The 15,719-nt window shown below is 61.8% G+C and overlaps 1 protein-coding gene across 2 annotated transcripts in view; it reads left to right on the forward strand.

Moving 5' to 3' along the window:
- The first annotated feature begins 2,055 nt into the window (after nucleotides 1–2,055).
- The window catches only part of ubac2 (UBA domain containing 2), a 250,361-nt gene continuing 236,697 nt past the window's right edge, over nucleotides 2,056–15,719 (forward strand). Inside the window, exon 1 of one of the 2 annotated variants that reach the window (XM_072578035.1) lies at nucleotides 2,056–2,147. In XM_072578035.1, the coding sequence (XP_072434136.1) occupies nucleotides 2,117–2,147 (31 nt within the window). In that variant the 5' untranslated portion in view covers nucleotides 2,056–2,116. Of the gene's footprint in view, nucleotides 2,256–15,719 lie in introns of both variants that reach the window. The other variant, XM_072578036.1, reaches the window with a different exon arrangement.

Here is a 15,719-nt window from a genome sequence, read left to right on the forward strand (position 1 = left end):
GCCTCTTTCTACACTGTGAGGATTCTATAATATTAATGAACCTGATGTGTTTTACAACAATGCATTAGTTTCACAGTCACCATTACTCATCATGATGACAATTTTTTTTGCTGAACTGATTATCACTAAATATTGCTGAATAAAGACAAATTTTATTAAAGTATTTCACCTTGATATCTCAGAAGAAGTTGCAAAATATACCAAAGAAAAGTGAAAATAACATTTATATAAAGGAGAACTCTGCCTATTACACAAATGCAGAAATCACACCACACCATGTTATAGTTCAACAGCTTACTTGAAATCACAAGCTTTCAGAATGCTGCTCCTTCATTAGGATACTGCTGACTATAATCTGGTCTCATGTGGCTTTTGTCTTGGTTCACACAAATAGGCAATAGTGAATTTTAGTGCTTGTGTGATGCTCAGTATATAAGCCATATATTCAAAGACTGGCAGATTACATCAAGCAACATAACCCTTTACCTGAATGAAACAAGCAAAGTTCTGACAGTACCCAATCAGCTCACACTTGCAAAACTCACAATACAATGTCTAACATTAGATGTGATTCTGCGACTGGACAGTTAATGCTGGATCATTCTGAGGGTCTGAAGAATTAAGCTGACAACTAATTTAGGATTGTCAGTTGAGTTTGCAATGTGACGCACTTGTGTATATTGGAAGTTAATTATGTTAATACAAAGACATTGCAGACTTAAAGAAATGTTTATACACTCAACTCAAGAATATCGGTGATAGCCATTCTCTGGTAGGGCAATGCCTTGACCAATTAGAGTCAACCTGCTAGGTTTAAAATGTAACCAGAGTTTGGCAGTTAACTGTCAGTCAGCATTAACTGCTGCATTCTCCAGAGCAAATCTCTCACTATCTGAATCCACACGCAACCAATAACTGCTCGCCCCTCATAAAGTTTAACTGTGTGTTTTCCCTGAATTGAAATTTATTTATTATTGATATTAACAATTCTTGTGAATTGAGTGTGTGGTGAAAATCTTCGAAAAATATGCCTTTTTTAACCAGCACTCACCTTCTGACCTACCAAACATAAGAGCTAGCAGAATGCATTCAGGCCCTTTAGGTTGCCCTTCCATTTAATATTATTGTGGCTGATCTCATCTTGGCCTTAACTCTACTTTCCTGCCCATTCTTGATAACTTTGCAAGTCATTACTAATTAAAATATGTCTATCTTCTCCTTATATTTACTCATGTCCTAGTATTCACCACAATCTGGGATAGTGAATTCCACAGATTCATGACAGATTCAAGCAATCACTCCTTGTCAGTGTTCTAAACCTATTTCCCCTCGTGCTAAAACTATTAACTTTTGTTCAATATTAAACAAATATTGATTATTGTTAGTATAACTATTAGTGTTAGCCAAATGTGGTTTTTTTGTATTCATCTCTGTAACAATTACGAATATGAATACTATTAATAACAATTCATATTAACTAATAATATTAGTTGGTGTTGCAATTACAATTAGTGAGAATAACAAGTCAGTATAAACGTTACTGTCAGATAAAATTACTAAAATATGAATGCAAGTATTAGTCCCACTTTCAGTCTCCAGGATCATTTCCAGGGGGCGGGGCATGGATGAGGTTGGGCGGGTCACAGTGAATAGGCGGGGCTTTAGCCAGGAGGCGTGTCAGAGTTGGGGGCGTGACGATTTTGGAGGGGCTGGGCCACAATTGGAAGGACCAGATGTCATCGTGAAGGGCGTGGTGATAGTGAGAGAGCGGGATGAGAGTGAGGGGGCGGGGTTCGGGCATGGAGGCGGGGTTTGAATGCGGGTCACGGCAAAGGTGAAGAGGCGGGGCTAGGGTGAGGGGCGCGGTTAGGAGGAGAAGCGCAGTTCGGACAAGGGCTGGGTTGACGGTGAGGGGGGTGTGGTTGAGACGAGAGAGAAGGGGCGGGGTTCTGACGCAAATTGGGGCGTCAAGCGAAGGTTGTGAGGAGGCGTAGTTTGGATTGACGCGCGGCGAGCGTGAGAGGGCGGGGCCAGGCCGAGGGGGCGTGGTCAGCACGACGGGCGGGGTTAGGATGAAGGGCGTGGGCTCGGGGTGAGGGGGCGGGGCCACGGGACGATGTTCACCGGGACTGGCTCGAGCGGCCTGTGTGAGTAACTGAGACCCGGGAGTGGGAGTTGGGGTACCTCAGGAAGTACCGAGCTCAATCGGAAACCTTTCTGCTGATCTCTCATCCGTGAGGCAGATGGTTCGGCGGGTTAGTGATTGTGAAGCGTGGCCTGAAAACCGAGGCCTCACCGGGGGCGGGGTTCGCCATGAACCAGGGGAAAGGGAGGGTCTGGGCCTGGGCCTGGGCCAGGGACTGACCACCCCGCCCCCACACCCAACCCGTCCGCCAAGGCCAGCAGCTCAGCACCACCCCCACCCCCCCCCCAACCCCCTGCCTATCTGATCCCTCCAGACCCCCACCCCCCGCCCCTGTCAAAACCTGCCCCCCCCTGATCACCCCCAAACCGCCCTGTTTGACCCTGCCAAACCCCCTCCCACCCCCCCCCCCCACTGTTTGACATCCCCCTGCCTTAACCCTCTATCGATCTGACCCCTCCCGAACCCCTTGTCTGTCTGATCGCCCCCACACCTCCCCCCAGTCTGTCCAATGCCCTTTTAACCTCCAGTCTGCCTAACCCTCTTAAACTCCCCAATCTGACTGACACCACACCCCCCCCCCAACCAAACCATCTAGGTCTGGACCACCCCCCGCAACCCCCCATCTCTGTGACCCCCCCCCAACCCCTCATTTCTGTGACCCCCCAAACCCCCGTCTCTGTGACCCCCCAAACCCCCGTCTCTGTGACCCCCCCAAACCCCCATCTCTGTGACCCCCCCCAAAACCCCCATCTGTGATCATCCCAAACTCCCTGTCTCTGACTCCCCCAAACCTCCCATCTCTGTGACCACCCTAAACCCCCATCTCTCTGACTACCCCCAAACCCACCCAATTCCCCCCTCTCTGACACCTCTCAAACCCCCACAAATCTCTGAACCCCCCAAGTCTGACCCCCCAAATCTCTGATCCCCCAAACCCCAATCTCTCTGACACCCCCCAAAGCCCCATCTCTCTGGCACCCCCCAAACCCCCATCTCTCTGACCACCACCCAAACTCTCCATCTCTCTGCCCCCCCCAAAACCCCATTTCTCTGACTCCCCAAACCCCCATTTCTCTGACACCCCCCCAAACCCCAATCTCTCTGACACCCCCCCAAACCCCCATCTCTCTGACACCCCCCAAACCCCCATCTCTCTGACCACCACCCAAACTCTCCATCTCTCTGCCCCCCCCAAAACCCCATCTCTCTGACCTCCCCAAACCCCCATCTCTCTGACCTCCCCAAACCCCCATCTCTCTGACCCCCCCAACCCCCATCTCTCTGACCACCCCAAACCCCCCATCTCTGTGACCACCCCAAACCCCCCATCTCTCTGACCCCCCAAACCCCCATCTCTCTGACCCCCCCAACACCCATTTCTATGACCACCCCAAACCCCCATCTCTCTGACCCCCCCAATCACCCATTTCTCTGACCCGCCAAACCCCCGATCTCTCTGATCCCCCAAACCCCTGTCTCTCTGACCCCCCCCAAACCCCTGTCTCTCTGACCCCCCCAACCCCCGTCTCTCTGACACCCCCCCAAACCACCATCTCTGACACCCCCTCCAAGCCCCCATCTCTCTGACCCCCCTCAAATCCCCATCTCTCTGACATCCACAACCCCCAGCACTCTGTCCCCCCCAAACACCCATCTGTCTGACCCCCTCCAAACCCCCAACTCTCTGGTCCCCCCCAAACCCCCCATCTCTGATACCCCAAGCCTCCATCTGTCTGACCTACTCCCCCAGCAAACCCCCCATCTCTCTGACCCTCCCCAAACCCCCATCTCTGACCTCCCAAACCCCCATCTCTCTGACCCCCCCCATCTCTCTGACCCCCCCAACACCCATTTCTTTGACCACCCCAAACCCCTGTCTCTCTGACCACCCCCCAAACTCTCCATCTCTCTGACACCCCCATCTCTCAGACCCCCCCTAAACCCCCATCTCTCTGACCCCCCAAACCCCCATGTCTCTGACACCCCCAGCTCTCAGACAACCCCCAAACCCATATCTCTCTGACCTCCCCCAAACCCCCATCTCTCTGACCCCCAAACACCCATTTCTCTGACCTGCCAAACCCCCGATCTCTCTGATCCCCCCAATTCCCATCTCTCTGACCCCCCCAACCCCCGATCTCTCTGACCCCCCCAAACCCCCATCTCTCTGACACCCGCCCCCCCCCCCCAAACCCCCAACTCTCTGACCCCCCCCCCCCAAAACCCCATCTCTCTGACACCCCCCCAAACCCCCATCTCTGACACCCCCTCCCCAAACCCCCATCTCTCTGACCCCCCTCAAATCCCCATCTCTCTGACACCCCACCCCCAAACCCCCAACTCTCTGGCCCCCCCAAACCCCCCATCTCTGACACCCCAAGCCCCCATCTGTCTGACCTACTCCCCCAACAAGCCCCCCATCTCTCTGACCCCCCCCCATCTCTGACCCTCCCCAAACCTCCATCTCTGACCCCCCAAACCCCCCATCTGTCTGAACACCCCAAAACCCCCATCTCTCTGAACCCCCCAAACCCCCATCTGTCTGACCTTCCTCCCTCCAACTCCCACCCAAACCCCATCTCTCTGGCCACCTCCCAAACTCTCCATCTCTCTGACACGCCCCCCCCCCCCCCCCCCCCCCCAAACCCCCATCTCTCTGGAACCCCCTCAAACCCCCATCTCTCTGACGCCCCCCATCCCCCCATCTTTCTGACCCCAGCAAACCCCCATCTGTCTGACCCCCCCAAACCCCCCATCTCTGACCCCCCATCTCTCTGAACCCCCAAACCCACATCTCTCTGGCCACCCCCAAACTCTCCATCTCTCTGACCCCCAAACCCCCATCTCTATGACACCCCCCCAAACTCCCACCTCCCTGACACCCCCCAAAACCCCCACCTCTCTGACACCCCCAGCCTACCCATCTCTCTGACAAAGCCCAATCTCTCTGACCACCCAAACCCTAATCTCTCTGACCCCCATCCCTCTGAACACCCCCAACCCTCCATCTCTCTGACCCCCACCCAAATCTCTCTAATCACCCCCCACCCCCACCCAACCACCTGCCATCTCTCCACTCCTCCCGAAATATCGCTTGTCTGTCGAAACACCATTGATGGAAACTGTGTCCAACACCCCACCCACCCAAATCCCCCTGTCTGTCTGATACCTCACCCACCACCCAACTCCCCCCATCTGTCTGATATCCACCCAAATCCCCCCGATCTGTCTGATAAAATCCCCACCCAAAACCCCTGTCTGTCTGATCCCACACCACCCAAATCCCACTGTCTGTCTGGTACCCCACCCACCCACCCAAATCCCCCTGTCTGTCAGATACCCCACCCACCCACCCAAATACTCCCGTCTGTCAGATACCCCATACAAACACCCCCGTCGGTCTGATACCCACCCACCCACCCACCCGAATCCCCCCGTCGGTCTGATACCCACCCGAATCCCCCCGTCGGTCTGATACCCACCCACCCACCCACCCACCCGAATCCCCCCGTCGGTCTGATACCCACCCACCCACCCACCCGGATCCCCCCGTCGGTCTGATACCCACCCATCCACCCGAATACCCCCGTCGGTCTGATACCCACCCACCCACCCACCCACCCGAATCCCCCCGTCGGTCTGATACCCACCCACCCACCCACCCGAATCCCCCCGTCAGTCTGATACCCACCCACCCACCCACCCACCCGAATCCCCCCGTCGGTCTGATACCCACCCACCCACCCGAGGCCCCCCGTCGGTCTGATACCCACCCGAGTCCCCCCGTCGGTCTGATACCCACCCACCCACCCACCCGAATCCCCCCGTCGGCCTGGTACCCACCCACCCACCCACCCACCCAAATCCCCCCGTCGGCCTGGTACCCACCCAAATCCCCCCGTCGGCCTGGTACCCACCCGCCCAAATCCCCCCGTCGGCCTGGTACCCACCCACCCACCCAAATCCCCCCGTCAGCCTGGTACCCACCCACACAAATCCCCCCGTCGGCCTGGTACCCACCCACCCAAATCGCCCCATCGGCCTGGTACCCACCCAACTACCCCCGTCGGTCTGGTTCCCACCCACCCACCGAACTACCCCGTCGGTCTGGTTCCCACCCACCCACCCACCCACCCACCCAACTCCCCCCGTCGGCCTGGTACCCACCCACCCACCCAAATCCCCCCGTCGGCCTGGTACCCACCCACCCACCCACCCACCCAAATCCCCCCGTCGGCCTGGTACCCACCCACCCACCCACCCACCCAAATCCCCCCGTCGGCCTGGTACCCACCCACCCACCCACCCACCCAAATCCCCCCGTCGGCCTGGTACCCACCCACCCACCCACCCACCCAAATCCCCCCGTCGGCCTGGTACCCACCCACCCACCCACCCAACTCCCCCCGTCGGTCTGGTTCCCACCCACCCACCCACCCACCCAAATCCCCCCGTCGGTCTGGTTCCCACCCACCCACCCAAATCCCCCCGTCGGTCTGGTACCCACCCACCCACCCAAATCCCACCGTCGGCCTGGTACCCACCCACCCACCCAAATCCTCCCGTCAGCCTGGTACCCACCCAAATCCCCCCGTCGGCCTGGTACCCAAATCCCCCCGTCGGCTTGGTACCCACCCACCCAAATCCCCCCGTCGGCCTGGTACCCACCCACCCAAATCCCCCCGTCAGCCTGGTACCCACCCACCCACCCATCCAAATCCCCCCGTCGGCCTGGTACCCACCCACCCACCCATCCAAATCCCCCCGTCGGCCTGGTACCCACCCACCCACATCCCCCCGTCGGCCTGGTACCTACCCACCCACCCACCCAAATCACCCCGTCGGCCTGGTACCCACCCACCCAATCCGCCCGTCGGCCTGGTACCCACCCACCCAATCCGCCCGTCGGCCTGGTACACACACACACACCCACCCAATCCGCCCGTCGGCCTGGTACACACACACACACACACACCCACCCACGCAAATCCCCCCGTCGGCCTGGTACCCACCCTCCCACGCAAATCCAACCGTCGGCCTGGTACCCACCCACCCACCCAAATCCCCCCGTCGGCCTGGTACCCACCCAAATCCCCCCGTCGGCCTGGTGCCCACCCACCCAAATGCCCCCGTCGGCCTGGTACCCACCCAAATCCCCCCGTTAGGTCTGATACCCACCCAAATCCCCCCGTCAGTCTGACACCCAACCAAATCCCCCTGTCGGTCTGATACCCACCCAGCCAAATCCTCCCGTCGGTCTGGTACCCACCCAAATCCCCCCGTCGGTCTGATACCAACCCACCCAAATCCCCCCGTCGGTCTGATACCCACCCACCCACCCACCCAAATCCCCCCGTCGGTCTGATACCCACCCACCCAAATCCCCCCGTCCGTCTGATACCCACCGACCCACCCACCCAAATCCCCCCGTCGGTCTGATACCCACCCACCCAAATCCCCCCTTCGGTCTGATGCCCACCCACCCACCCACCCAAATCCCCCCGTCGGTCTGATACCCACCCACCCAACCACCCTAATCCCTCCTAATCCCCCCTAATCCCCCGTCGGTCTGATACCCAACCACCCATCCACCCAACCAAATCCTACCATCCACCCACCCAAATCCTCCCTCCCACCCAAATCCCCCCGTCGGTCTGACACCCAACCAAATCCCCCTGTTGGTCTGATACCCACCCAGCCAAATCACCCCGTCGGTCTGGTACCCACCCAAATCCCCCCGTCGGTCTGATACCAACCCTCCCAAATCCCCCCGTCGGCCTGGTACCCACCTACCCACCCACCCAAATCCCCCCGTCGGCTTGGGACCCACCCACCCACCCAAATCCCCCCGTCGGCCTGGTACCCACCCAAATCCCCCCGTCGGCCTGGTACCCACCCACCCACCCACCCAAATCCCCCCGTCGGCCTGGTACCCACCCACCCACCCACCCAAATCCCCCCGTCGGCCTGGTACCCACCCACCCAAATCCCCCCGTCGGCCTGGTACCCACCCACCCACCCACCCACCCAAATCCCCCCGTCGGCCTGGTACCCACCCACCCACCCAAATCCCCCCGTCGGCCTGGTACCCACCCACCCAAATCCCCCCGTCGGCCTGGTACCCACCCACCCACCCGAATCCCCCCGTCGGCCTGGTACCCACCCACCCACCCAAATCCCCCCGTCGGCCTGGTACCCAACCAAATCCCCCCGTCGGCCTGGTACCCACCCACCCAAATCACCCCGTTGGCCTGGTTCCCACCCACCCAAATCCCCCCGTCGGCCTGGTACCCACCCACCCGCCCACCCACCCACCCAAATCCCCACGTCGGCCTAGTATCCACCCGCACACCCACCCGCCAAAATCCCCCCGTCGGCCTGGTACCCACCCGCACACCCACCCACCCAAATCCCCCCGTCGGCCTGGTGCCCACCCACACACCCACCCACCCAAATCCCCCTGTCTGCCTGGTACCCACCCAAATCCCCCCGTCGGCCTGGTACCCACCCACCCACCCAAATCCCCCCGTCGGCCTGGTACCCACCCACCCACGCAAATCCCCCCGTCGGCCTGGTACCTACCCACCCACCCACCCACCCAAATCCCCCCGTCGGCCTGGTACCCACCCACCCACCCACCCAAATCCCCCCGTCGGCCTGGTACCCACCCACCCACCCACCTAAATCCCCCCGTCGGCCTGGTACCCACCCCCCCCTCCCCCCACCCAAATCCCCCCGTCGGCCTGGTGCCCACCCACCCACCCACCCAAATGCCCCCGTCGGTCTGGTACCCACCCAAATCCCCCCGTTAGGTCTGATACCCACCCAAATCCCCCCGTCGGTCTGACACCCAACCACATCCCCCTGTTGGTCTGATACCCACCCACCCAAATCCCCCTGTCGGTCTGATACCCACCCACCTTCCCACCCAAATCCCCCCGTCGGTCTGATACCCACCCACCCACCCACCCAAATCCCCCCGTCGGTCTGATACCCACCCACCCACCCACCCACCCAAATCCCCCCGTCGGTCTGATACCCACCCACCCAAATCCCCCCGTCGGTCTGATACCCACAGACCCACCCACCCAAATCCCCCCGTCGGTCTGATACCCACCCACCCAACCACCCTAATCCCTCCTAATCCCCCCTAATCCCCCGTCGGTCTGATACCCAACCACCCATCCACCCAACCAAATCCTACCACCCACCCACCCAAATCCTCCCTCCCACCCAAATCCCCCTGTCGGTCTGATACCCACCCAGCCAAATCCCCCCGTCGGTCTGGTACCCACCCAAATCACCCCGTCGGTCTGATACCAACACTCCCAAATCCCCCCGTCGGTCTGATACCCACCCAAACCCCCCGTCGGTCTGATAACCACCCACCCACCCAAATCCCCCCGTCGGTCTGATACCAACCCTCCCAAATCCCCCCATCGGTCTGATACCCACCCAACCACCCACCCAAATCCCCCCGTCGGTCTGATACCCACCCACCCAAACCCCCCTTCGGTCTGATACCCACCCACCCACCCAAATCCCCCCGTCGGTCTGATACCCACCCACCCACCCACCCAAATCCCCCCGTCGGTCTGATACCCACCCACCCAACCACCCTAATCCCTCCTAATCCCCCCTAATCCCCCGTCGGTCTGATACCCAACCACCCATCCACCCAACCAAATCCTACCACCCACCCACCCAACTCCTCCCTCCCACTCAAATCCCCCCATCGGTCTGATACCCACCCACCCAAATCCCCCCGTCGGTCTGATACCCACCCACCCACCCAAATCCCCCTGTCGGCCTGGTACCCACCCACCCACCCACCCACCCAAATCCCCCCGTCGGCCTGATACCCAACCGCCCAAATCCCCCCGTCGGCCTGGTACCCACCCACCCACCCAAATCCCCCCGTCAGCCTGGTATCCACCCACCCACCCAAATCCCCCCGTCAGCCTGGAATCCACCCACCCACCCAAATCCCCCCGTCGGCCTGGTTCACACCCACCCACCCAAATCCCCCCGTCGGCCTGGTACCCACCCAAATCCCCCCGTCGGCCTGGTACCCACCCACCCACCCAACCAAATCCCCCCGTCGGCCTGGTACCCACCCACCCACCCACCCACCCAAATCCCCCCGTCGGCCTGGTACCCACCCACCCACCCAAATCCCCCCGTCGGCCTGGTACCCACCCACCCAAATCCCCCCGTCGGCCTTGTACCCACCCACCCACCCACCCAAATCCCCCCGTCGGTCTGGTTCCCTCCCACCCACCCACCCAACTCCCCCCGTCGGTCTGGTTCCCACCCACCCACCCATCCAACTCCCCCCGTCGGTCTGGTTCCCTCCCACCCACCCACCCACCCAACTCCCCCCGTCGGTCTGGTTCCCACCCACCCACCCACCCAACTCCCCCCGTCGGTCTGGTTCCCACCCACCCAAATCCCCCCGTTGGTCTGGTTCCCACCCACCCACCCACCCAAATCCCCCCGTCGGTCTCGTTCCCACCCACCCACCCACTCAAATCCCCACCGTCGCTCTGGTTCCCACCCACCCACCCACCGAACTCCCCCCCGTCGGTCTGGTTCCCACCCACCCACCCAACTCTCCCCGTCGGTCTGGTTCCCACCCACCCACCCAAATCCCCCCGTCGGTCTCGTTCCCACCCACCCACCCAAATCCCCCCGTCGGTCTCGTTCCCACCCAAATCCCCCCGTCGGTCTCGTTCCCACCCACCCACCCAAATCCCCCCGTCGGTCTCGTTCCCACCCACCCGCCCACCCAAATCCCCCCGTCGGTCTGGTTCCCACCCACCCACCCACCCAAATCCCCCCGTCGGTCTGGTTCCCACCCACCCACCCACCCAAATCCCCCCGTCGGCCTGGTACCCACCCACCCACCCAAATCCCCTCGTCGGCCTGATACCCACCCACCCACCCAAATCCCCTCGTCGGCCTGATACCCACCCACCCACCCAAATCCCCCCGTCGGCCTGCTCCCCACCCACCCACCCAAATTCCCCCGTAGGCCTGGTACCCACCCACCCAAATCCCCCCATCGGCCTGGTACCCACCCACCCACCCAAATTCCCCCGTAGGCCTGGTACCCACCCACCCAAATCCCACCGTCGGCCTGGTACCCACCCACCCACCCAAATCCTCCCGTCAGCCTGGTACCCACCCACCCACCCACCCACCCACCCAAATCCCCCCGTCGGCCTGGTACCCAAATCCCCCCGTCGGCTTGGTACCCACCCACCCAAATCCCCCCGTCGGCCTGGTACCCACCCACACAAATCCCCCCGTCAGCCTGGTACCCACCCACCCACCCATCCAAATCCCCCCGTCGGCCTGGTGCCCACCCACCCAAATGCCCCCGTCGGCCTGGTACCCACCCAAATCCCCCCGTTAGGTCTGATACCCACCCAAATCCCCCCGTCAGTCTGACACCCAACCAAATCCCCCTATCGGTCTGATACCCACCCAGCCAAATCCTCCCGTCGGTCTGGTACCCACCCAAATCCCCCCGTCGGTCTGATACCAACCCAGCCAAATCCCCCCGTCGGTCTGATACCCACCCACCCACCCACCCAAATCCCCCCGTCGGTCTGATACCCACCCACCCACCCACCCAAATCCCCCCGTCGGTCTGATACCCACCCACCCACCCACCCAAATCCCCCCGTCGGTCTGATACCCACCCACCCAAATCCCCCCGTCCGTCTGATACCCACCGACCCACCCACCCAAATCCCCCCGTCGGTCTGATACCCACCCACCCAAATCCCCCCTTCGGTCTGATGCCCACCCACCCACCCACCCAAATCCCCCCGTCGGTCTGATACCCACCCACCCAACCACCCTAATCCCTCCTAATCCCCCCTAATCCCCCGTCGGTCTGATACCCATCCACCCAACCAAATCCTACCATCCACCCACCCAAATCCTCCCTCCCACCCAAATCCCCCCGTCGGTCTGACACCCAACCAAATCCCCCTGTTGGTCTGATACCCACCCAGCCAAATCACCCCGTTGGTCTGGTACCCACCCAAATCCCCCCGTCGGTCTGATACCAACCCTCCCAAATCCCCCCGTCGGTCTGATACCCACCCACCCACCCACCCAAATCCCCCCGTCGGTCTGATACCCACCCACCCACCCACCCAAATCCCCCCGTCGGTCTGATACCCACCCACCCACCCACCCAAATCCCCCCGTCGGTCAGATACCCACCCACCCACCCAAATCCCCCCGTCGGTCTGATACCCACCCACCCAACGACCCTAATCCCTCCTAATCCCCCCTAATCCCCCATCGGTCTGATACCCAACCACCCATCCACCCAACCAAATCCTACCACCCACCCACCCAAATCCTCCCTCCCACCCAAATCCCCCCATCGGTCTGATACCCACCCACCCAAATCCCCCCGTCGGCCTGGTACCCACCCGCACACCCACCCACCAAATCCCCCCGTCGGCCTGGTACCCACCCACGCACCCACCCACCCAAATCCCCCTGTCTGCCTGGTACCCACCCAAATCCCCCCGTCGGCCTGGTACCCACCCACACACCCACCCACCCAAATCCCCCCGTCGGCCTGGTACCCACCCACCCACCCAAATCCCCCTGTCTGCCTGGTGCCCACCCAAATCCCCCCGTCGGCCTGGTACCCACCCACCCACCCAAATCCCCCCGTCGGCCTGGTACCCACCCACCCACCCACCCAAATCCCCCCGTCGGCCTGGTACCCACCCACCCACCCACCCAAATCCCCCCGTCGGCCTGGTACCCACCCACCCACCCACCCAATCCGCCCGTCGGCCTGGTACACACACACACACACACACACACACACACACACACACACACACACACACACACACACACACACACACACACACACCCACCCAAATCCCCCCGTCGGCCTGGGACCCACCCACCCACCCAAATCCCCCCGTCGGCCTGGGACCCACCCACCCAAATCCCCCCGTCGGCCTGGGACCCACCCACCCACCCAAATCCCCCCGTCGGCCTGGTACCCACCCACCCACCCACCCAAATCCCCCCGTCGGCCTGGTACCCACCCACCCACCCACCCAAATCCCCCCGTCGGCCTGGTACCCACCCACCCACCCACCCACCCAAATCCCCCCGTCGGCCTGGTACCCACCCACCCACCCACCCAAATCCCCCCGTCGGCCTGGTACCCACCCACCCACCCACCCACCCAAATCCCCCCGTCGGCCTGGTACCCACCCACCCAAATCCCCCCGTCGGCCTGGTACCCACCCACCCACCCACCCACCCACCCAAATCCCCCCGTCGGCCTGGTACCCACCCACCCACCCAAATCCCCCCGTCAGCCTGGTACCCACCCGAATCCCCCCGTCGGCCTGGTACCCACCCACCCACCCGAATCCCCCCGTCGGCCAGGTACCCACCCACCCACCCAAATCCCCCCGTCGGCCTGGTACCCAACCAAATCCCCCCGTCGGCCTGGTACCCACCCACCCAAATCCCCCCGTCGGCCTGGTTCCCACCCACCCACCCTCCCACCCAAATCCCACCCACCCGCCCACCCACCCACCCAAATCCCCACGTCGGCCTAGTATCCACCCGCACACCCACCCGCCAAAATCCCCCCGTCGGCCTGGTACCCACCCGCACACCCACCCACCCAAATCCCCCCGTCGGCCTGGTGCCCACCCACCCACCCAAATCCCCCCGTCGGCCTGGTACCCACCCACCCACCCAAATCCCCCCGTCGGCCTGGTACCCACCCACCCACCCAAATCCCCCCGTCGGCCTGGTACCCACCCACCCACGCAAATCCCCCCGTCGGCCTGGTACCTACCCACCCACCCACCCACCCAAATCCCCCCGTCGGCCTGGTACCCACCCACCCGTCGGCCTGGTACCCACCCACCCACCCACCCAAATCCCCCCGTCGGCCTGGTACCCACCCACCCACCCACCCACCTAAATCCCCCCGTCGGACTGGTACCCACCCCCCCCTCCCCCCACCCACATCCCCCCGTCGGCCTGGTGCCCACCCACCCACCCACCCAAATGCCCCCGTCGGCCTGGTACCCACCCAAATCCCCCCGTTAGGTCTGATACCCACCCAAACCCCCCGTCGGTCTGACATCCAACCAAATCCCCCTGTTGGTCTGATACCCACCCACCCAAATCCCCCTGTCGGTCTGATACCCACCCACCTTCCCACCCAAATCCCCCCGTCGGTCTGATACCCACCCACCCACCCACCCGAATCCCCCCGTCGGTCTGATACCCACCCACCCACCCACCCACCCGAATCCCCCCGTCGGTCTGATACCCACCCACCCACCCGAATCCCCCCGTCGGTCTGATACCCACCCACCCAAATCCCCCCGTCGGTCTGATACCCACCCACCCACCCACCCAAATCCCCCCGTCGGTCTGATACCCACCCACCCACCCACCCGCCCAAATCCCCCCGTCGGTCTGATACCCACCCACCCAACTACCCTAATCCCTCCTAATACCCCTAATCCCCCGTCGGTCTGATACCCAACCACCCATCCACCCAACCAAATCCTACCACCCACCCACCCAAATCCTCCCTCCCACCCAAATCCCCCTGTCGGTCTGATACCCACCCAGCCAAATCCCCCCGTCGGTCTGGTACCCACCCAAATCACCCCGTCGGTCTGATACCAACACTCCCAAATCCCCCCCGTCGGTCTGATACCCACCCACCCACCCAAATCCCCCCGTCGGTCTGATACCCACCCACCCACCCACCCACCCAAACCCCCCGTCGGTCTGATACCAACCCTCCCAAATCCCCCCATCGGTCTGATACCCACCCAACCACCCACCCAAATCCCCCCGTCGGTCTGATACCCACCCACCCACCCACCCACCCAAACCCCCCTTCGGTCTGATACCCACCCACCCACCCAAATCCCCCCGTCGGTCTGATACCCACCCTCCCAAATCCCCCCATCGGTCTGATACCCACCCAACCACCCACCCAAATCCCCCCGTCGGTCTGATACCCACCCACCCACCCACCCAAACCCCCCTTCGGTCTGATACCCACCCACCCACCCAAATCCCCCCGTCGGTCTGATACCCACCCACCCACCCACCCAAATCCCCCCGTCGGTCTGATACCCACGCACCCAACCACCCTAATCCCTCCTAATCCCCCCTAATCCCCCGTCGGTCTGATACCCAACCACCCATCCACCCAACCAAATCCTACCACCCACCCACCCAAATCCTCCCTCCCACTCAAATCCCCCCATCGGTCTGATACCCACCCACCCAAATCCCCCCGTCGGTCTGATACCCACCCACCCACCCAAATCCCCCCGTCGGCCTGGTACCCACCCACCCACCCACCCACCCAAATCCCCCCGTCGGCCTGGTACCCACCCACCCAACCACCCAAATCCCCCCGTCGGCCTGGTACCCACCCAAATCCCCCCGTCGGCCTGGTTCCCACCCAAATCCCCCCGTCGGCCTGGTACCCACACACCCAAATCCCCCCGTCGGCTTGGTACCCACCCACCCA

Source organism: Chiloscyllium punctatum, chromosome 9 (assembly GCF_047496795.1).
Source record: "Chiloscyllium punctatum isolate Juve2018m chromosome 9, sChiPun1.3, whole genome shotgun sequence".
NCBI lineage: Eukaryota > Metazoa > Chordata > Chondrichthyes > Orectolobiformes > Hemiscylliidae > Chiloscyllium > Chiloscyllium punctatum.